Source organism: Balaenoptera acutorostrata, chromosome 4 (genome assembly GCF_949987535.1).
Source record: "Balaenoptera acutorostrata chromosome 4, mBalAcu1.1, whole genome shotgun sequence".
Classification (NCBI taxonomy): domain Eukaryota; kingdom Metazoa; phylum Chordata; class Mammalia; order Artiodactyla; family Balaenopteridae; genus Balaenoptera; species Balaenoptera acutorostrata.
In genome coordinates, this window is record NC_080067.1 from 4,500,591 (window position 1) to 4,523,402 (window position 22,812).

The following is a 22,812-nucleotide window of genomic DNA, read 5'->3' on the forward strand; positions in this document are numbered from 1 at the left end:
TATTTATTTAAAACAAAATGGGTAAGTCCAGGTTAAAGACAGCAAACTGAGAACACACACATTCACCTCCCACTCCTTCAGGACCCCATGGTAATGGGGGGGCGGGGGGGAGCAGGTGGAGATACAGAAAGTGCAAAAAGGAATAAACAGCCAAGAGAAGGGGGTGGTCACCAAAGGAGGAGAAATTTCAGTGTATTTCTGGAAGACAAAGCAGATGGGCGTAGATCAAACAGGTTGAGATGGTTAAGAGGGGACTGCGTAGTACATAAAGATTAAAAAAGACCTACTATTTGGGGAGCGGGGAGAAAGACCATCAGAAACCCCAGAAGAGATTACATTTTCTGCCTAAGAAAATCATACATCGAACAGGAAGGAAACTAAAACGTAAGTAAAATAATTTTAATCATGTAACAGATATTAAGGGATAAAACAGAAAGATGTGACCTATTTCACCTAAATGCTATGACTCACTGCGGAGCCCTGAGATCATAACATTGGACTTAGAGGAAATCTAATCCTAACACCGTGTTTGGTCTGGCACTAAATATTTAGGTAAACGTACAGCCAGTTTATTGGCCTTTTACTTACAGATAAAGCGCAGAAGACAGGTTGTAGTTGCACTTCACAACGAAAACGTTACTAACCTTGAAGATGTGAAATTGGGTGTAGCTAAGAGAAACCAACAAAAAGTGGATGGGGGGGTGTGAGTAGATGGAAAGAAGAACAAAGGTACTAATATCCCCATTTTACAAACTAGGGAACCAAGGAATACTGTTGAAATGTGAGGGAATAAGAAATAGTGGCTTAACTGTATTATTTAGTTTAGAAAGACAACCAATACTCTTTCTTTTAAATATAACTATCATTAACTGGGAGGAGGGAAAAAAAAGAAAGCAGGTGAACAAGCTACATCCTCAAATTTCATAGCAAGGAGACAAAAGGTATTTATGTTAACAATTCAAAAAGTAGGTATATGCATGTGATTCAGGGTTGTGCAGAAAACCAGTAGCAGGACAAACCAGAGACAGCTAAAGGAATGGAACTGGGACAGGGAGAGCGTTTCAACAGAAAACTGTTGCTTTTCATTAAAAATGTCTCTGTGCTGTTTAATTTGTTACCAGAAACATGAATAACTTGCATAAAATTTTTCTATTTAAGTACAGTTGATTTACAATATTGTGTTAGTTTCAAGTGTACAGTAAAGTGATTCTGATATATACATATATATATATATACACACAAATACCTATTTAAGTGTGTGTGTATACACATATATATACTTTCGTTTTTAAAATAAGAGGACCAAAAGAACAGGCACTCAAAAGAGTATGCTTAAACTGTCAAAGAAAACTATTTTTAACATAAAAGAACTTCTTTGGGATTTTCAAATAACTCATCTTGCTTTATACTTATACTGTCCCTTTTGGTTTAAAAAACTGATGTCATAATTTTGTCACAGAATTCTATAATGGAACTTGAAACCCCTCCAGATGTCTATAATTCTAAATCTAATTACTCAATACAAAAAACAATTTATAAACTTGCAATTGATAAACTTGACAATTCTGAGCAGTGAGTCAGTCTACTATATTTTGAGCCACTGCTACCAAAGAATGGCTGTATTTCTCTTGACAGAAAAGATTATACTAAGAATTGCTATTTAAACGGTTGCAAGACGTCCTGCTGTTTTCAATAACAGCAATTCATTTCTATCTCAAAAGTTGTGATCATGGTATGTATTAAGTTTCTCAGTCTTGACACGCGGGGTAAGGAAGGCAGCTATTTCAGGCACTGTCCCTTAGGGTGACGAAAAATGAAAAAGTATCAATAATTCACACTTACCGTGTACCTTTTACATGATGATCTTAGGCTATTAAAAGTGAATTAAATAAATCTCACAGAATTTTCTAAGTATTACTGTTTTATCAGTCCCCATTTAGGAAACTAAGGTTAGTAACTGTACACTGGTAAGGTGAAAAGACAAGCAATTATCTTGCTAGGTCAAATAAACAAAAAGACCTCTCCTCTCTCTTATCAGAACTTTAAAGACAAAATTCTTTCTTGAGACATAAATCAACTAGACAATCGCCTAACTCTCGAATTTCTGTCCAGCAGTGCCACTTCCTTAGTCGTTATGATACAGAAGTCAGTGACTGCACATGGTTACGGAGACAAGTCAGAAGCAAAATACAGACTAAATTTCAGTTTGTAAGACTTCACCCAATACCTTAAATGTTCCAGGAATGGTAAGAGTATTGCACGTGACTGTCATCTGCTAAAAAGAAAGGGGAGTGGAGGACGGGGGCCACAATCATGATTCATTCAGCCTTGACTGAAGAAAACGGCACCAAAACGACACAAAAATGGAGGCAATATGAAACATTGATTTTAACACCAACATATTGGACTTATGGTTCAGAAAAATGAAGCGGTGTATAGGTATTGACATGTTTAAAACACAAACATATTTTAGGCTAAAGAAAATTCAGTAACTTACTCAGGGCCAAGCAGGACATGAATATATGACATGGGGATTCACAAGGTGTTTGCTTAATAGTTATTATTTTAAAAAACCTTCATCCACTTAGATGACTTTCTATATTCCCCTACCGTCTGCATTCCTGAAAGCCTTCCACAATGAACTCATTCTCAAGAAGAAAACATCATGCAACTAATTACTAAAATTTCTTAAATCTCAAAGTTTTGAGATTTAAACCTTAAATCTCTGAATTAACCCAGAAAACACAGAGCCATTGCAAGTAATAAACCTAGAGTTTAATTCTGAATGGTAACTGATATATACCACGTACCTGTGACTCCAAAAGATCACTGATTTTTTAGACACCCTAAATTAATGATTGTGCGCATCAACTGTAAGATGTCCTGATTTCAGCAACATTAAAGAGTTTTTAAATGCACATTCAGAATCAAGAAAATACAATAGTTATGAAAGATTATCTATAAAGAGTATTACTTCATTCTTATGTGGAAAACAAACTTAGATGAGCCCATATAATAAAAGTTCACACTGGAATACATGTACACTGAAATCAACCTTTCAACCTAACAAAAATTTAGAGTCTAAAGCCAAGTATCATCCCTAGGACAGTATTATATTGTATCCAGTAAAATCACAATGTCCACTCTGAACAAAGGTAGTATGCGATAAATGTGATTTAAAATTCACATTTACAGGGACTTCCCTGGTGGCGCAGTGGTCAAGACTCGGAGCTCCCAAGGCAGGGGGCCCGGGTTCCATCCCCGGTCAGGGAACTAGATCCCACATGCATACCGCAACTAAGAGTTAGCATGCCACAACTAAGGAGCCCATGAGCCGCAACCAAGGAGCCCGCCTGCCGAAACTAAGACCCGGTGCAACCAAATAAGTAAATAGATAAATAAATTTAAAAAATATTTTAAAAAATTCACACTGACAGACAGTACAGTCAATTCAATGAAGAGCTCAAAATGGATGTCTTATTGAATTGACTAGTCCATTTAATGAAATCATCAAAATTTGTTACTTCAGACATAGTCCAACTACAAATAAGACAAATATATATATACAAAACAAATATAATTAGAGGTATAGCAAATATACCAAGGGTGATATAGACGTTATCGAGAGAACAGACCGTGATAAGAGCATGCCAATTTTTTAAGAAACAAATTCAAGCCAAAGAAGAGCAAAAATGCATCAAAGAAGTAACTAAATCTCCCTCTTAACTCTGAAGAAGACAGAAATTAATTTTTACCATAGTTTAAATAAAATTCCCAGGAATTCCCTGGCAGTCCAGTGGTTAGGATTCTGCACTTTCACTGCTGGGGCCCAGGTTCTATCGCTGGTCGGGGAACTAAGATCCCAAAAGCCGTGGAGCACGGCCAAATAAGTAAATAAATAAATTTCCCATTTAATATTTTCTGTATCCAACATTACTTTTCTGTAATACCTGAAAACTGAAATTTTTTTTCAAGAAAACATGTTTCTACACCTAATTATTAATTCTACAATTACAGCACATTTTATGCAATTGAACATCTATGTGCAAAGTACTTTTCTTGAGTTACTATAAAAATCTGAGTTTTTCTAGTTTAACAAACAGCATTAAGTCCTCAGAGGTTAACATATACCTCATTTTCCTAAAGTTTATCAAATGGACTTGGAGAAATATCACTGTAGACTTTAACTGGCTGTGAGGATGGGACCGTTATTATCCCCATTTTACAGAAGATAAAGCTGAGGCTTAGAAATGTTAAATTATGCATCTAATATCACAGAGAGACTAAATGCCAGAACCCGGAATCAAACCCGGATCCAGATGATTAACCCTGGCTCACAAAATGACACTATTTGGAAAAGACGTTTCATCTGAATAAAAATCATTATCAATAATAACAAGTTAGAATTTTATTTTGAAACTGCCTCTAACTTGGATCTTCTGAACACATTAGTACTGGGACTCTAATCTCTACAGAAGATCCAACTCCTACAACAAACTCAAGATCTAAGGCAGCCAGTAAAAAACTATCGTGACCCTACTATGTTAGGCACTGTGGTGAATTAAAAAGATGTTAAGTCCCTGCGCTCATGAGTCCCAATGTTTTCCTCAGTTGTTAGAACTTAAGCAGAGATGGTGGGGGGAACAAAATTAACTTCACTATCAACTAAATTGGGGAAAAGGAAAAGGGAAGAATTAAGTTTTTTGTATTGGGTTTTTTGGGGTTTTTTTTACTTAAAAAATTAGCAGTGAAGCAGCATTTTTATATTTAAAACAAATAGTAAATGACTAAGTCACTTCAGACACTGTCCCGTAAACCACCCAGAGACTGTCTAGAGGAAGGTCATCAATCACAGTTTGAAAACCATAGATTCACAAGAATATATCTGTCAATGGAGGGATTTTTTTCAGCCAGGAAGCAACTCAAAAGACCCTTCTTACTTTCAGCAGTGCAGTAATACCAATTGCTATTATGAGCCAATCAGACACTGACTGATTAGAGTTTCTCCATTTACATGGGCCACAATCTGTACTTGAGTACCTCCTACCCACCCACATCCACCTCCTTTCCTTCATCTAAATGCCCTATGTTCTCCATCCCCACCTTCCTTCTCCACTCTAACTCCACCCCCATTTCCCCGCAGCAGGGCATTTTGTGTTGCCACCAGGTCCACCAGCTGAGGCCTCCTGGATTTGTGGTGTGACAGCAGAAACAAAGTGAACCCTTTCCCCACGCTGGCATGTTCGAGTATAGAGGCTCGAAGGTTTAAAGTTCAAAGCCACCTGACTGTCACACAGCTCTTTCAACAGAGGTCAGGGATCAGCAACACACTTCTGGAAAAGGGAAACTGAGTACCCTAGTCCCTTAGAATGGGCTGCTCACCACGCACCATTGCTCTAACACCTCTCCCTAGGAAGTCACGTCCTGCCAGGGGCCTGAGAAGGTTCTTCCCAATCCTGTGGACTGACTAGGCCAGAGAGAAACAAGGGCCACTAGCCCACGTGGTTTATAATCTTTGGGATGGGTTCCCCCTAAATTCATACTACCGAGTAAAGTATAAAGCTACCATTCAACATTCAGACATTCCACCATGCCTAAAGTTTACAGACTGCTTTTCTTTACACTTCCTATTTGATATAAAAAAGGTATTAAAACAAGAATAGTACATCACAGGACCAGGAAAGATTCTACTAAATTCAATTCACCTTTAAATTATTTACCAAGAGATATTCTGTAACGTAACAATATTAGAGCAGATTTGTCTGCTGAGTCCAATGACATGCCAATCATCAAAAGCAACTGATGTGGCAATAGGGAATCACTCAAATATCTTCCTTCCAGATCTAGCTATTCTCTGGAGAAAAAGAAAATCTGTATCAAGACTGAACCACTGCCTAATATGATGAAACCAAGATGCATTTGTTACTAAACTCCTGCATTTCTCACTTTACTAACAGGGAGTAGTAGGAAATACAGTACCATCCAATAACTATTTCAATGGACTCCCACTCTTTAGTCTCTGCTACTGAACAGAATAAAATATTAATGGTCAAGGAACCATAAATCAAATCATCACACTTTTACATGCATTTTCCTATACATACTCACCTAACAATACATAAACACACACACACACACACACACACGCACACACACACACGCTATGGATATGTACTTTATAAATTTGCCACGCTGTTTAACTGACTTTAAATACCAAAAAGTTCATATTGCATACAGGTAAAACCATGGAAAAGAAGTAATCTTGAAGAAGAAAGAAAAGTCCATGAACTTCATGGTCCACATCCCAGATAAATGATTAAATGCAAGAGAAAGATAGAACTTAAGATGATAAATTGATACTAAAACCAAAGAGGTTACAATAATTGAGGTACCTTTTAGCACTAGTTGACAATTTAGCAGCTGTTTTGCTGGATATTTTTCCCTCCTTTTTCTTGGGCTGAACTTGTTCTCTTTCTGGCTCTTGCTGGACACTTTCACGTTGGTCTCCATCAGAACTTCCTCCACTAGTGCTTGGACTGTCATCAACTCTTTGTGCCTCAGTGGACATTTTAGATCCTGGATTAGAGAGTTAAAAATCATTTATTCAGTTGTGGGAGGACTGCAGTAAGGTACCTCAAGAAGAGAGAGAAAGTGAATCTTAGAGGAACCAAGGAAAGCTCATTATAAAATGAATGACTTGGTCACTTTACAAAACAGCTTTGGGAGTTGCCAAAACTTTTCTTTCATCCATTCAAAGTGTACTGAGGAGAGAAATGAAAAGATACAAAATATACACACAAAATGCTCATAGCAACATTATTCATAGAACCCAAAAGAGGAAAACAACTCAAATGTCCACTAACTGATGAACAGATAAACCAAATGTGCTATATCCAAACGACGCACTATTACTCATCCACATAAAGGAATGAATGGAATGAAAGGAATAGTATCTACATGCTACAACATGGATGAACTTTGAAAACACTATGCTAAGTGAAAGAAGCCAGTCACAAAGGACCACAAACCGCATGATTCCATTTATATGAAACGTCCAGAATAGGTAAATCCACAGAGACAGAAAAGTCAGTAAGCGACTGCCAGGGGCTGGGAGTGAGGGAAGAATGGGAAAGGGCTGCTAATAGGTGCAAAGTTTCCCTTTGGGGTGATGAAGTGTTCTTAAATTAGATAATGGTGATGTTGTACAACTCTAAATATTCTAAAACCCACTGAGTTACACATTTTCGAAGAGTGAATTTTACAGTATGTGAATTACATGGCAATAGATCTGTTATCAAAAAACAATGAGGGCCTACTCCCCACCAGGCACTGTGCTAGGCCCTTTGGTCCCACAAGCATGAGAAATCTGATCCAGTGGGTAGGCCAACTTGCTAAGTGCTGTAACAGAGGTTAGTAAAAACAGCCACAAGAACAGAGGAATGGGGCACACTTTCGCATCAATATTACATGAATACATCCTCCAGGCCGGGCTAAGGTTAAAATCCTCTAAACCAGTCAATTGTTTGAAGTAACCTTTGTGATAACAGAAGAACACAGAGGCCTCCATGACTCTAGATAAAAACTGAACTGTACCACAGTGCCAGCACGGATCCAGCAATATACCAAGCAACCCCGTTTCACAGGAAATGAAGACTGTACGGAGACACTGAAGGATTCTTTCCCCACCCCCGCCCCCAGTCTGGATGGAATATCCCTCAAGCCTTTCAAATTCCCTTGGCCCTGAGTTCATGCTCCACAAGCAACTCTGATGACCAACTCCATTTCCTCAATACCTTGGTACACTGGTATTGTAAGCTGTTATAACCTAGATAACACACAAAAAGTGCCCGTCCTCTCTGCGCAACTGTCAGTCTATCATAATCAGTTTCTGAGTTTGAGTACCATGAATACATCCCTTGTGACCCAGCTAGCTTAGAGTTTACTGACAAATCCAAAACCAAACTGACAAAACCCACACCCAGACTCCCACGATGTTACTGTCACCTCATAACCACTTGAGGTGGTGCAGCTACCTTCTGAGGTACCTCTTCTTTAAAAAACAAAACTACCTTTAAGAAGTGACATTAACAACACAAAATATACCTTTAAGAATCACATAAATGGGACAAATTCCTTTTGAAAAAGATACTATGTTACTCTCAATCAAATCAGGACTTGAAATAAAACTGTATTTGATAGATCGAGAATAAGAATACGTAAAAGAGAGACACCTCAACTAAAGCACTGTTTTTTATTACTATAATCGGTCCAAATGTATAGCTAGCTGACAATGATTAAAATTCATCACCACCAAAGATTTAACTTGTAGCTTGCTCTAAATCAAAGTGATTTCCTAATACAGACCTTTAAGTGGTTGAAATTTGTAGGGTAACACAGACCAAAAAGCACTGCAAGAGAATGGAGGAATCAGGAAGTACAGGGGGTGAAGAGGCAACAGAAACTCCTGAATGTCTTCAATAAGACAACACCCAAACACAGCACCACCACCCTCTCACCCTCAAGGGCCCCCTCCTCCATGCACCTCTGAAACACACAGGGAACCCTGACTGCTTTTCTCTCTACCCTGTAAATGGAGAGCATGAGTGTCCACAGCCGTGACATCTTTTATGAGCACTAAAGTCACTTAATAGAATCCTGAAACACACAGGGAACCCTGACAGCTTTTCTCTCTACCCTGTAAATGGAGAGCATGAGTCTCCACTGCCGTGACATCTTTTATGAGCACTAAAGTCACTTAATAGAATCTTGAAATTTTATATCAGTATGTTTCACATCTAGCTCTAACAGTCCGAACGTATTTCTTACTTTTTTTTTCCTTTCATTGCTATTTCACTTAAATTCTCACCCTTGGATTTAACACTGATTTTTTTTCAGCTTACTTCTTTCAGTAAAAAAAAAATATATCAGAAGTTTAAAACCTTATAAGTATGTATATAAGAGCATGTTAGATAGAGCAGATGTGCATGGGAGTAAGAAAGAGAATAATTCTCAGAGAAAGGCCCTCAGATACAGCAAAATGCTGCTGGCAATATTTTGAGATATGTGAAATGAGTGAGAAGTCATTTTATACATCTTAAACCAGAAGCAATCCATTATATGACAAACATATGGAAACCTAAATAAAATCCTTTTTTACTGAACCTCCAGCTTCAGTTTAATAAACTATGCCTAGAATTTCAGTTGTATATTACATTAGTTATAAAGCTACACGTTCGTCTTAATATCTTTATTTATGTGTAACTACATAATATCTAATAATGCCACAAGTATATATAATTACTTAAAAGACTACTCAATGATATAATCTGAGCCGTAATCTGAAACCCAAATTACATAAACTGCTCCAGAATATCAGAAGACTAACATTAGTCTCACTAGAGGATTATTAAAATACCCAAATAGATGTATAATTTCTACAGTTTCACAATAAGGAAAAAAGATTATTTCCACTTTTGACCTAAGATACCTTATTTTGTCCAAATCTTAACCTACAGATGATAAATTCGCTCAAGGCCACGAATAACCACTATAGAAACCTGTAGAAACAAAGTTTTCATATCTTTTTCAAATATCAAGAGTAAGGGGAACTTCTGTGGCTGTTGGTTTTTGAATGCCTGCTTACAGAAAAAGTATGGGGAAAAATTAAGTGACAACTAATCTTTATGAAGAAAAAACTGTCTATAAGCATTTTAATGAGTTCCAAGATTGGTGTTTTGTCTCTCTAAGGTACAAATGAATGAAACTTCCTGAATTAAAACTCTCTAAATGTTATCTTCTAAATCAGCGCTTTAAAATCATCTTTTAACATTAATTCCTAAATAGCTAATTTGATCCAATTATCTAGAGTGAAAATAAACTTGAATCCCACCGTTATAAACATAGAGCTACTCTTCCATGATAGTTTCAAAGATATTAAGATACTTAAATTTATATTTTTGCTTTGTACTCAAAGTAAAACTTGGCTTCTAAACATAAAATAGTAAAGTAGAACTTTCCTCAAATACGGGTTATATTAGGAGTTTAGATATCGTTCTTTCTTCAACACACAAATTACCTAAACCTGTATTAGCTATGTACTCTATATTGTAAATTACAGTCTTGGAAATTAGCAACATCCAAAATGAAACTCACATGTTCCATAAAAATGAAGTGATTTGGTTATAAATATTACTGATAACATAAAAACAACCATAGTCACTCCATAAATCCGGATTACTGTCCAAATAAGCCTTATAAGTGTACCTCACGGTATAAAACTGCAAAAGCAAGTGTTCCTTTGAGCTTTTACAACAGGAAAACGCGTAATTCTGTCATCTGATTTCTTGCTGTCTTCCCACTCACGTTTCCAAACTTTTCTAAAATGTAAAATAATTTATATTATATGCAGAATATCTAGCAATAGCCAGCTTTGCACTTACCTGCAAAGATACTTATGCACGAAATAATCGTGGAACACCCAAGTTTTGAGGAAAAGGTGCTATGTCCTGGAGGGGAGCACCTTTCTATAATGGGATATGACATTATATGAAAACCCTCCGTCATTGGCATCAGCCCACATACAAAACTCTAAACAGCCAAGGAGCATCCAAACTAAGTAAACACAAATATTTAGATTCCCAAGGTCCAGACTGAATTATCACCTATTCAGAAACATACATTTTTAGGAATCAGGGATTTTAAAAAAACAACAGCAACAAAAAAACTAAGAAGAACTTAAAATCTTTCTGAAAGGCGAGATACTCTTAAGGTAAACCCTAGCATTTCCTTTTGTACTCTTAAATAGAAACATTTGAGTAAACGCTCAAGAATACACAAGGCAAAACGATGAATCTCGAAGACATGCAAATAGGTCTAACAGCCACCGAGCACAGGATGAGGTCTTTCTAAAGCGGCCTTAATTTCCTTAAGGGAAGATGGATTGGACATTTCTGGTTGGTCGTGGGAAAAAAAACCACAAGAAGCTACGCTTTATCTTCATTAGAAATGGTAAAGGGCAAAAGGATCAAAACACTAAGAGAGAAGAGAGAGGGAGGGGGGAGGGCGGGGGGAGAATCCGGTTTCGAACCAGGCCAGTGGGAGCTGCAGAGAAGAGGCTGGAGAAAAATGGGCTTGGGCTCCAAACTGTGACAAGCGCTGGGCTTCACAAAAGACCAGGACAACACACACTCCACACCAGGGCAAACACAAACACACCCCACCGGGTCTCCAGGCGGGCCCCGGGGGGGCCAGACCCGGCACTCGCCCGGAGAGACACCATGTGCTGCAATTATGCAATTAGTGAAAATAGCAGAAGACCGAGCCGGGCACTTTCCACCGTGACATTTATCCTGTACTTTTGCAAAGACTTAGTTCCAGGATGCGGCTGGGGAGGGATGGGGAACCGAGAACGGAAGGGGGCAGAGGATGGGCAGGGAGGGAAGAGGCAGGAGGAGGGGTGGATGGGGAGGAGGGGTGGATAGGGAGGAGGGGGAGGGGTGGAAAGGGCGAGAAACCGGGGCAGGAGGCTCGCGGGAGGGGGCGCGGGGACGGGGGCACGCGGGGCGCGGGGAGGGAACCGGGGCGCGAGCGGCGCCGGGGGGAGCGGGGGGTCGGGGCGGGGGCCCAGCGGGTACCTGAGGGAGGGGCGTCCGCGCAGGTCGCGGGCTCGAGCCCCAGCCCGGGAAGAGGAGTCTGCGGAGGCGCGGGGGAAAGGGGCGCGGAGGAGGCCCCGGGGACGGGCTGTCCCCGCGGACCGTCCGGTCACCGAACCCGGACCCGCGCACCGCGCACCGGACCGCCCGGCCACGCCTGTCCCCGCCGCGCCCGCGCCCGCCCGGACTCACCCCCGGCGCCGCCGCCGCCGCCCCCGGCCGTTCCAGCTCCGGCTCCCGAGGCTGCTGCCCGCGGCTGTCGCTGTGGCCGCCCCTGAGTCCTGGAAAGTGGAGCCACCGCCTCCGTGAGCCGCCGCCGCCCGGCCGTCCGCGCGCGCGCCCGCGACTGCGCGTGCCGGCGCGCCCGGGAGAGACCGCGAGAGCGCGAGTCCCACGTCGGCCCGCCGCGCCGCGCGCCTCCCTGCCCCCTCCCCGCTCCGCCCCTCCTCCGCGGGCGCGCGGCCGCGAGGGGGCGGCGGCGGGCGCGCGCACGGCGGGGCCCCGCGGCCGGGCGAGAGGGCTGGGAGGCGGCGCGGAAAAGTGAAGTGACAGCCGGGTCCCGCGAGCGGGCAGCGGCGGGGATGGGCGAGGGGCGTCCCATGGAGAAGGAGCGGCCCGGACCGGGAGCGGGGAGGGAAACAGAGGCTGCCGGGCGGGCCGGAGGGAGGGGACGCGGGGACCTTGACGGGCACGCGCGTTAAAGGCAAACACTGGCCGGGGGAGGGGGGGGGGGAGGGGGGAGTTGCCCTAAGGCGAAGCAGGGGCGGCGTTTTACCCCCGGCCACCGCGGCCCTGGCTGCACACTGGCCTCGAAGCTTTCTCGAAGTGTCTACTGGACTGACCCTGTTGACACACTAACCGCAACTCGGGCGCGTGGTGTCCACGTGCACCCGGGATGGAAAACTTCGCGATGGCCTGGAAAGTTCGCCCAGGCTAAGCCAGCCTCTAAACCCGACCTTGCAGCCTCCTTCTGCCTTCGGGGCTCAGAATGTGGGAGCCAAGAGCTCCCGACCGTTCATCCCTGGGATACTGGGGAGAGAGTGCAAGTAGGGGAGCAGCTCTCCCAGAGCGACTGAGATGCTGCCGTAAGGTGCACTTGAAGGGTATGAGAACAGGAGCAGTGCTGTGGGCGACCCGAGGAAACGTTAGGTCCCCCTATCATCTTCACCCCAGATACCCATTAAAAAAGAAAAACCTACGTCTGCTATGCAAACTCGGCTTCCACAAAATTTCCCCCACCTCCGCAACTCAAGCAGCCATGAGACCCCAGAGGACAAGAGAAAGTCGAGATCTGTACATATGTCTAGAACTGAACATCTTTTATCAAATGCCTTCTTCAAGAACTACTACTTTATAACATCCCTGAAAATTGCTTCTAGGCTCCATGAATCACCACTGAGCAAAACGTGGGTGTGTTCTATGTATCACTCAAGGACATCAACAGGCCCTGTTACCCTTAAGCTCTAAAATATGTACTGGAGGATTAGAAATTACCATATCCTGGGCTTATCGTTAATTATACAGCCACCTCTCTCTCTCACATGGTGCAATATATTAGTAGGCAAAGATGACATAAAATGCATCGTATTTTTTTAATACTTAGAATATGGCCAAATTAAAGTATTTCATAGACTGCCTTAAATGTCTACATAACTTATTTTACCTCATGAAATCCATGTGTATTAATATTCTCATTGTATTGATTGTGTTTCAGTATGTTTTGCAACTGTCTGGTGAGGATAGATGACAGAATCCCCATTTCCTAGGTCTCTGTGCTTTTCTCCAAATAAACTACTCTTTTGTATACTCTTTGGCGTATATCCTGTTGGTTTCTGTTTGTTCACAATGACTATTTTGTAATAAAGTACTCTTCTATTACAGAAAGTTATCCAGGTTGCCTTTTTCAGTCCTGGTCATTGGCAGCTGGGGGCCAGGGATGCAGAAATGGCAACTTCTAACTTTATGAAAGGATTGGAAAAGGCTTCACTGCTCAAATGCTGAAACTGTAGTTGCTACAGGACTTCATTTATCTGTAGATGTTTTAACTGCTATATACTATTCACTGAGTTTAAGAAGGGCATCATAATACAAATCACAATTACGCTTTTCACTGATTCAAGGAATATTTATCGAGTACCAGGCACTGTCTAGGTGGTTGGGATATGACATCTCCTGTCAGAGCTTTTCTATCGTTGACTCTTTGTTTTACACACTACATCCAATTCCTCAGGAAATTCTGTTGACTCTGCCTTTGAAAATATATCCTGAAAGTATCCATTTCTTCCCATCTCCCTCCCCACAGCTAATTCCCTGGTCCAAGCCACCATCATCTCTCAGTAACAGCCTCTTACCTGATCTTTCTAATTCCCCTATCCACTTCCCCACACACCCCAGCCCCCATCCTACACACAACATAGGTTGAGTATGTGATCCTTTACAACATAGGTTAGAATAGGTCTCTCCTCTTTTCAAAACCTCAGGTGGCTTCTTATCCTAGAGCCACAGCCAGAGACCTTACAATGGCCACATGCCACTACAGGATTTGACTGCCACCCCAGGCAGGACCCCTCTGACCTCAGTTGTATGACTTCTTCCCCCTCTTTTCTCCCTCCAGCTGCACTGGTCTCCTTGCTAGTATGGAAAGCACCAAACGTTTCTCAACCAACAGTTTCCTATCTCTGTAACATGCTTCCCTCCCCCAGCGCCTCCTATCTCCCTTCTCTGCTTTATTTTTCTTCATGAGCATCATAAGAAATCTGAAATAACATACTTTTTACTTATTTATTTTAGTCCTCCCCTTGTCCTCTGCTCCTCTGTCCCTCTCCGCTCTACATATAAGTACTTTGGGAAAAAGGATTTCGTTGGCTGGGGTTCATTGCTATATATATATATTCAATATATACTAGTTGAGTGAATGAAATTGCCCTCTTTCAGTTGCTGGCATGATAGACATTATTCTAATTTCTTCAATAATAACATTAGCATTTAGCGTGTTCTTAATTTGTACCAGGCAAAATGCTAGCACTTTACATATACTAGCTCGCAAACACCCCATAAGGTTGGTTTCATTCAGTCACTCCCACTGGACAGATGAGAACACTGCAGAGCGGGGGAATGAAATCACTTGCCCACAATCACACAGCACATCTGGGATTTGGAATCAGCAGTTTGGCTCTAGAGTCTGTGAACGTCAGGACAGTTCAGCATGAGTCCAGTGTTACAAAAATAGATTTTACTTGATTTTCTCAGTTCCTCTCCCCTGAGACTTAAACTTGGTCTCCAAAACAAATAGCTCACCTTCCTTCGATTTCCTGCTCTGGTCCATCAATGCATCATCGTGAACTCACTCCCTCCTCTCCTACACTTCTTATTTCTAGGCTTTAATATAGAGCCTATATTTTACCCCCTAGAATTGGCAAATGGGAATGTTTTTGTAGGTCTCTTCTTATAACTTTTGTTACTGCCAGCTTTGTGAGTAGCTAGAGTCACCATTAGTTTTCTAGTTTGACTAGAGGGGTGATGAAAAAGACCTCTCTGGGGACAACTGGGCTGGACTTCAGCAAAACACATCATCCTGGTAGAGCTGCTCCTTGTTTATGCAACTTCTATTCTCGGTAGGCACCCAATGATCAGGGGTTGTTAAACATTTGGATTGTACCCCTCGGAGGAAATATCAAAATATCATTATTAATCTGTTTACCAAACTAATAATGGACCCTGAGAGAACGGGTTAAAAGAGAATCTTTTGCTTACAGCCTTGTTTGAAAGGGGCTATAGGCACCCTGTGGTCCCTCTGAATGTCTTGGATATTTAAGAACCCTGTGAGAAAATTGAAGCCCCATTAGAGCTGAAACCCGAAGACCCCACTAACTAGTATAGCACCGACACAGAGGCATGCACCAGGTGTTTAACAAATGCTTGTTGCACAAATGAATAAATGAATTAATTCTTAACAGAGAAGGGAAGGGGTTGAGGACAAATCCCCCTGACTTTCTCACTTGGGCCACCATGTACAGTTGTGTATGTTGCACACTGCAAAACATCAGATGGCATCATTCACATAAATGAAGATGCAAACACAGAAGTCTGGCTGTTCCTCCCACCCCAGCCCCTGCCCAAGAACGGTAGTCAATCTCAAAGACGGCCCCAATGATGCCTGCCTCCTGGTATTCACACCCTGGTGTAGTCACTTCCCACATCCTACTAGGGTTGGTTGGTATTACACTGAGATGGGATAGTACATCACTACTGAGATTATAAAAGATATTAGGGCTTCCATCTTGGTCCTCTCTGTCCCTCTGTCTCTCTCTCTCTCTCGTCACTCACTTTGGGAGAAGCTGGCTGCCATATTGTGAGTGGCCCTGTGGAGACACCCATCTGGCTACAAACTGAGGTCTCGCCCTGATACCCACATGAGTGACCTCGAATCCTACCACCTTAGCTGAGCCTTCAGATGATGCCATCCTGCTGGACACCTGCAGTGAAACCTCATGAAAGACCCTGAGCCGGAAACACCCAGCTAAGCCACTCTTTAACCTTGAGATAATCAACGGTTTCAGGCACTAAGTTTTGAGGGTAATTTGCTGTACATCAATAGGTAGTTGAGGCTCACTTGAGTCTGCTACTTTTTCTTGCAAACTTTCTCCCTCTCAGTCATAGCAGCGTGCCTCCCAATATCCTACACTGTTTAAAAGCCCCTACTTTGCTGTGAGCAACTGAAGGGCAGAGACCAGGCTTATTTATCTCTGTGTCTACCCGTTAGGATAAAGAGTAGGCACCCCATAAGGGCTGGTCAAATCAAGGACTATACCTGCTATTCAACTGCGATTTCCTCAAATTATGGAACTTTGGGAGGTAGGTTTCTTAGTGTGCTATGTCTTTTATTTCAACAATCATTTCAAAGAATACACGAGCTCTTTACTATGTCTTAGAAGTTCAGAAGTATATTAATGAATATTTTCCAGAGCTTTATGAACTCTCTGGCCCTCTCTGCAGATTCCATTAAGAAAAATTATGAAATTTCCTTATATGTGACCAAAATGAAGAAGATGCTCTTTGCTCTCTTTATCTTATTGCTTTTTTCCCGGTACAGTCACCTTAGTACTACTTCTATGTTTGGAAGTGCACAATTTTTAAATAACAGCTTTATCAAGATATAATTCACTGAGTATACAAGTCACCAATTTAAAATGCATAATTCCATGGTTTTCAGTATATTCACAGGAGGGCACAGTTTTTGTGAATGGAGAAGAATAAAGATTCTTCTGCTCTCTTTCACTTGCTGTCTATTCTATTTTTCTATTAACCAGGGCTTACTATGAGGACCCCATAGGTAAACTATGTCTTTGGGCTCTCTGGGATTAATATTCAAACCAGGGTCAAACAAAAAGTTACCATCATCAGAAAAGCCAAGGCCCCCAGTTGATGATTTATCTTACCAGCCTGGCTCTGTTCAGGTTGTGTCCTAGAACAATGGTACCACCACCCATCCAATCCCCCGTATCAGTTGAGTCTTCAAGGAAGCAGACGTCAGGATGAAGTTAGAAGTGCAAGAGATTTATTTATTTATCTATGAAAAAATAAAGGGAAAAGGGAGCAGAAGTAGGCAGGGAAATCCTTCAGGCTACAATGCAGGGTTGACACCTGTGAAAGGAGAGGGGAAGGAAGGAGGTTTGGGGTAGGAAGAGCCTTGGACTGACTCTGAGGAAGTCTCACCTAGCCTAACAAAAAGCTCCAGTGCAAGGATCATCCGTAAAGCGGTCCCACCTTTGGCAGACATTAGCAGGTCCTAGTGCCTCCATCATGCTTAGTCCTTTGCAGAGACCGCCCGGGAAGAGCATGTCCTCGGTTCAAAAGGTAAGATGGGTCCTGAAGGCGCAGCTGTAAGCTGTCAGCTAACTGAACTCCCCGCATCAGATAAGCAAGTTCTTGCTTGAAGAGTGACATCTCTTCATGCATCTCCATAGATGTGTACTCCCCTTGCCTCTTGGTCATCAGAACTCCACATTCGTGAATATCGTTTGACACTAGACTTCTATTTGTCCATCTGCCTTGGACTTGCTAACGTGCATGGGCTCCTTCACTCATGCTATTGCTCACCATCTCCACCTACGTTATAAACTCTGTTCCTTTGATCATAGCTGATATCTTGCCCCCAATTCTTCCATTTGCATTTGCTTAATAGTCGATTTGTTCAATCCCATGCTGTGCTCAACTTTCCTTAGACTGGCCTCAGCAAATCAGAACAAACGCCCAAGTTCTTTGGTGGTTTAAAGACAGAGCTAGTAGAGTATTAGCTTTCTCATTAATTCCTTTCATTTCTCTCCCTTTTAAAGGTAAGAGAAAGGGGCCCAGTGAAGGACGCTCTGAAGAATGTATAAGAATTCAAAAAGTTGGCTTCTTTTCCCCCTCTGACATGTTCCGACACTAAGGAGTTATGCACTTGTAAGGAAGGTTCAGTTGGAAGAGATAAATAGAGTTCTCTCTGCTTTTTTCAAAGTGAAGGGCAGACATCCACTCTCTCCACCATCTATAGCTTTTCCAGGGAAGCTCAAAACATGCTGCGTCTTAACCCACAAGTGTGGGTTAAGGTTAACAGGTGTGTGCATAAATATCTTTATATGTAAAGTACATATACAATTTATTCTTAACTGGACTCTCAAAATTTATAATTAGCATTGAATGAGTCATAAAAATTGCTTTGCAAATGCTATCAGCAAGCCACTGAATATATTTTTTCCCTGATATATAGACTAGAATTTCAGCAGTGAAATCTTATGGAGAATGACCAATCACATTGAAACTGCTAGATTACATGAGTACTTCTTTAAGTCCCACTATTTCGTAGTATAAATATCATACTGAAAAATTTTAAGTTCACTTAAAAAGGTGAGGGGAAGGGATAAATTAGGAGTTTGGGATTAACATACACACACTACTATATATAAAATAGATAATCAACAAGGACCTACTGTATAGCACAGGGACCTCTACTCAGTACTCTGTAATAACCTATATGGGAAAAGAATCTGAAAAAGAATAGATACACGTATATGTGTGACTGATTCACTTTGCTGTACACCCGAAACTAACACAACATTGTAAAGCAAACATACTCTAAGATCATAAAAGACATTAGGGCTTCCATCTTTGTCCTCTCTGTCCCTCTTGACTTTTCCTCCCTTGTCTCTGCATCCCCTCCCTTCCCTGATTAGCAACTGTTTGAATTTGCCCTTTGGGATTCAGGGAAGGTCATGGAGGCTAGAGTCTGTTCCCTACAAACAAGAAATGGGGGACAGAGAGGCTTTTGTGCCTAGGAGCCCCACAGGGTCCTGCTCGGTTTCAGTGGTGGAAAGGATTTTGCAGGATGTCTAATCCAACCACTCCCTTATTTAGAATTCTTTCAAACTAATTTGCTTGAATGTCTCCAAGGATGGGATCTCCTACCTCCCCTGATAGCCAATCCCATCCTTGGACAGTTTTGACTCTCTTCACCCCTCAGTTGCTTCCCAATCCCTTTTTCATTATGCCATTGGGACTACAGAGTTATGCTAAGAGCTCTTCTGCAAGAAAGCTCTTTCATTATTTAAAACTGGCTAAGATGCCCCATGAGTTGTCCTCTCCTCAAGGAAACATCCACCTTTTCTCCATTTGTTCATCATGTGACACAGGTTTGTGTTCCTGGACCATTTAAGTCACTCTCTTCTGAACACACTCTAAATTGCCTATGTTTCTATAAGAACATGTGGTCAGGAACTGAGCCCAGTATCCCAGGAGGAGTAGTCAGCTTAGCTGAGAAGAGAAGGAAGATATTTGTCATCTGCTATTTCCATCCCAGGAATCGCTGATTCCAAACTCCTACATGTAATGTAAATTCTTATGATGCTTGAGGATATCGCTTTTTCAACTAAACACTAGAGTAGGGTCAAAAGAATTTAAAAAAAAAAAATTGGGGGGAGACCCACAGCCCAGGAAACAATGTTGGCATATCAGTTCAGTACATTCTAAATCTTTCTCTCTCCAATCAGCATGCACCCACCACTCCTCAGGCCTATAGAAAATAAGGTTGTTAGCCTTAAAGAATAGTGATAAATTTTACCTCTTTCAGAAACTCTTGGTTGGTTCTCTTAGAAATGTGTATTTAGGGAAGGGGTAAATTAAGAGATTGGGATTGACATATACACACTACTATATATAAAATAGATAACTAATATGGACCTACTGTAGAGCACAGAGAACTCTACTCAATACTCTGTAATAACCTATATGGGAAAACAATCTAAAAAAGAGTGGATAGATGTATATGTATAAGTGATTCACTTCACTGTACAGCAGAAACTAACACAACATTGTAAATCAACTATACTCCAATAAAAAAATTTTTAAATAAATAAATTATTTTTTTTTAAAAAGAAATGTGTATTTAGGAGGAAAAATAAAGGGACTGTTGGCAGGTCAGAGTTGTGTACTTCTGTCCCAAGAATGTGGGGACGTATCCCTCATAGAAGATTTCAGGTGGGGTTTTTTATTTGTTTTTGAAATTACAGCATGTTTCCATTTTGGTAGCAAAAACTATAAATTGATTTCTTTTGAAATTGTCAACCTGGGCTTCATCTCCAGAGCACACACAATTGCAGATCATTATTATTTTCAATAACAATTTGTTTTTTTTCCAGAAAGAAAAATTTGTTGGATAAATACGTTTGTATTTACATCTAGAACATGTTCTGGCAGAGCCATGAATAATGAATCTAAGCGTGGTTGACTACACAGTACAACTGCATTACACTCACACTACTAGAGCTTTGTTGATGAAACTTTTTCCCCTCCACATCACAAATTCAACGTTCCCAACATCTCCTATATTTTTATGGTTTTATTTCTAATAGCTGAGTTACATATAAACATGCCCTTATTTGGGTCATGTTTTAAAACACACTTCTTTACCTTTACATGCTCCTGAAATGTATTGCTGTGAAATAAACCACTCCAAAAGCTGGTAAGCAACAACAATCATTTCTTTTGCTCGCGGATCTGAAATTTGGCCAGAGCTTGGTGGGATGGCTTATCTCTGCTCCATGTGGTGTCACCTGGAGCAGTTTGACTAAAGGCTGGAAGACCTGCTTTCCTGATGGTTCATTCACATAGCTGGCAAGTTGCTGTTGGCTGTTGGCTCGGAGATCGACAAGACTCCTGGGTGGGGACCTCAGTTCCTCCCTACCGAGACTTTCCATGGGCTTCTTGGCTCCCTCACAGCATGGTGGCTTGGTTCCAAAAAACAAGAAACCCAAGAAAACCTGACAAAAACTACACACTCGTTTCTAATCTAACCTCGTAAGTCACAGAGTGTCATTTCTACACATTGCATTTGGGGAAGCCATCATAAGTCCACCCACGTTCAAGGAGAAGGGAACTAAACATCACCTCTTGATAGGGGAGTGGAAATTTCTAGAAGGTTTTATGAGACTAGAGATATTGCTGCAGCCTTCTTTGGAACATGCAACCTACCTCAGATACATCATTCCCTTTGTGTTGAATCACCTTTCCCTCTTTGTTCTCTGTGAAGCCCAGTGCATCCCTCACGGCTCTGCTCAGACATTACTCACGTCTACTGTGTCACCAATGTGCCTCATAGATTCGTCTACTGTTTCCCATTATACAATGTCCTGCAATTATTTATTTGTATCTGCCTTGCCTGGTAGACGATCAACATCTCAAGAACCAGTACGGCAAGCACTGTCCGTTGGCTCCCTGTCAGCCATCACCAGCATGCCCCGCTGCAGGTGATGAAGGCTTGATGGGTCTAGACAACCTCTCACTCCTCTAGCTGTCACTACTATTACACGATGAGTTCTGCCCTTAGAGTCAGCTCAGTGGGGCTCCTATCTGGGCCACTGCCGCACACACAGCCTTGCTGCTCAAAGGGTGGTCCACAGACCAGCAGCAGAGCATCCATCACCTGGAAGCTCATGAGAAAGGCAGACCATCATGCCTTACCTTAGACCTACTAAATCTACATTTTAACAAGATCCAAGGTGATTTGTGTGCATATTAAAGTTTGAGAAGCACTGCCTTACAGGACACCTCGGGCTCCCTTCAGAGGCGTCAGTGAGGCCAAAGGTATGTGTCCATTTGGAGCCCACGTTTCTGCTTCTAGACCGTGTCTCTAGGAGACAGAGCTGTGCGATTCCCCATCCAAATGGCTCGGAGAGAGCTTTTCCCCAGCAACTCTTTGGTCCTCTGCCCTGGGTCTGTGCTCCTAAAAGTGGATGTTGTTTTTTGTGTGCACAGCCCGAGGTTGAAGGTGTGGCCAAAGGGAAGTTAGTTGTGATGGGGTGAGGGGAGAAGAAGTTGGAAGTTATACCCATGGGCTGGGACATGCACACACACACACACGTGTGCGCGTGCAAAGCCCCTCATGGTGTAAGACAGAGCCAGTTCATGGAAGGAGAAGAGAGCAGGCTGTGGACTTCCATCTGTACCCTTGTCCAAGCTAATAGGGATACTCAATTTTCCATCCTCTCTGGTGGAATTTTGACAGGGATTATGCTGAATTTACAGATCAGTATGAGGAGAAGAGCAATCTAGACAAGACAGTATTTAGCCTTCCAATCCATGAACGTGAACTGTCTTTCCATTTATTTAGTCCTTCTTTCATTTCCTTCAGTGATTTTTTTTATAGTTTTCAGTGTCCAAGTCTTGCATTTCTTCTATTAAATTTGGTCCTAAATATTTTACTCTTTTTAGTCTTATTGTGAAGGAATTATTTTCTTAATTTCAGTTTCTGATGGTTCATTGCTAGCATATAGAGATATTAACTTTTGTTTATTGCTCTTGTAATCTTGTTGAAGTCCTTTATGAGTTCTGGTAAAATTTGGGGGTATTCCTTTGGATTCTCATATAGGATCATACCATCTGTGAATAAAGATAATTTTACTTCTCTTTTTCCCAATCTGGATGCCCCTAATTTAAAAAGAATTATTTTTTTTTTAATTGCATGAGCTAGAGAAACTTCAGTGCAGGGTTAAATACAATTGCCCAAAGCAGAAATTCTTGCCTTGTTTGTGATCTGAGAAGGAAAACATTCAGTATTTTAGCATTAAGTGTGATGTTAGCTGTGGGTTTTTTATAGATGCCCTTTATCATGTTGAGGAAGTTCTCT

General features: G+C 41.6%; 1 protein-coding gene across 2 annotated transcripts in view; it reads right to left on the minus strand.

Annotated features, from left to right (window-relative positions):
• The window catches only part of LOC103016226 (ubiquitin-conjugating enzyme E2 E2), a 362,459-nt gene extending 350,384 nt beyond the window's left edge, over positions 1-12,075 (minus strand). Inside the window, exons 1-2 of one of the 2 annotated variants that reach the window (XM_057545015.1) lie at positions 11,844-12,069; positions 6,393-6,576 (exon numbers count right to left, since the gene is read on the minus strand). In XM_057545015.1, the coding sequence (XP_057400998.1) occupies positions 6,393-6,568 (176 nt within the window). In that variant the 5' untranslated portion in view covers positions 6,569-6,576; positions 11,844-12,069. Of the gene's footprint in view, positions 1-6,392; positions 6,577-11,843 lie in introns of both variants that reach the window. The other variant, XM_057545014.1, reaches the window with a different exon arrangement.
• Positions 12,076-22,812: the final 10,737 nt, after the last annotated feature.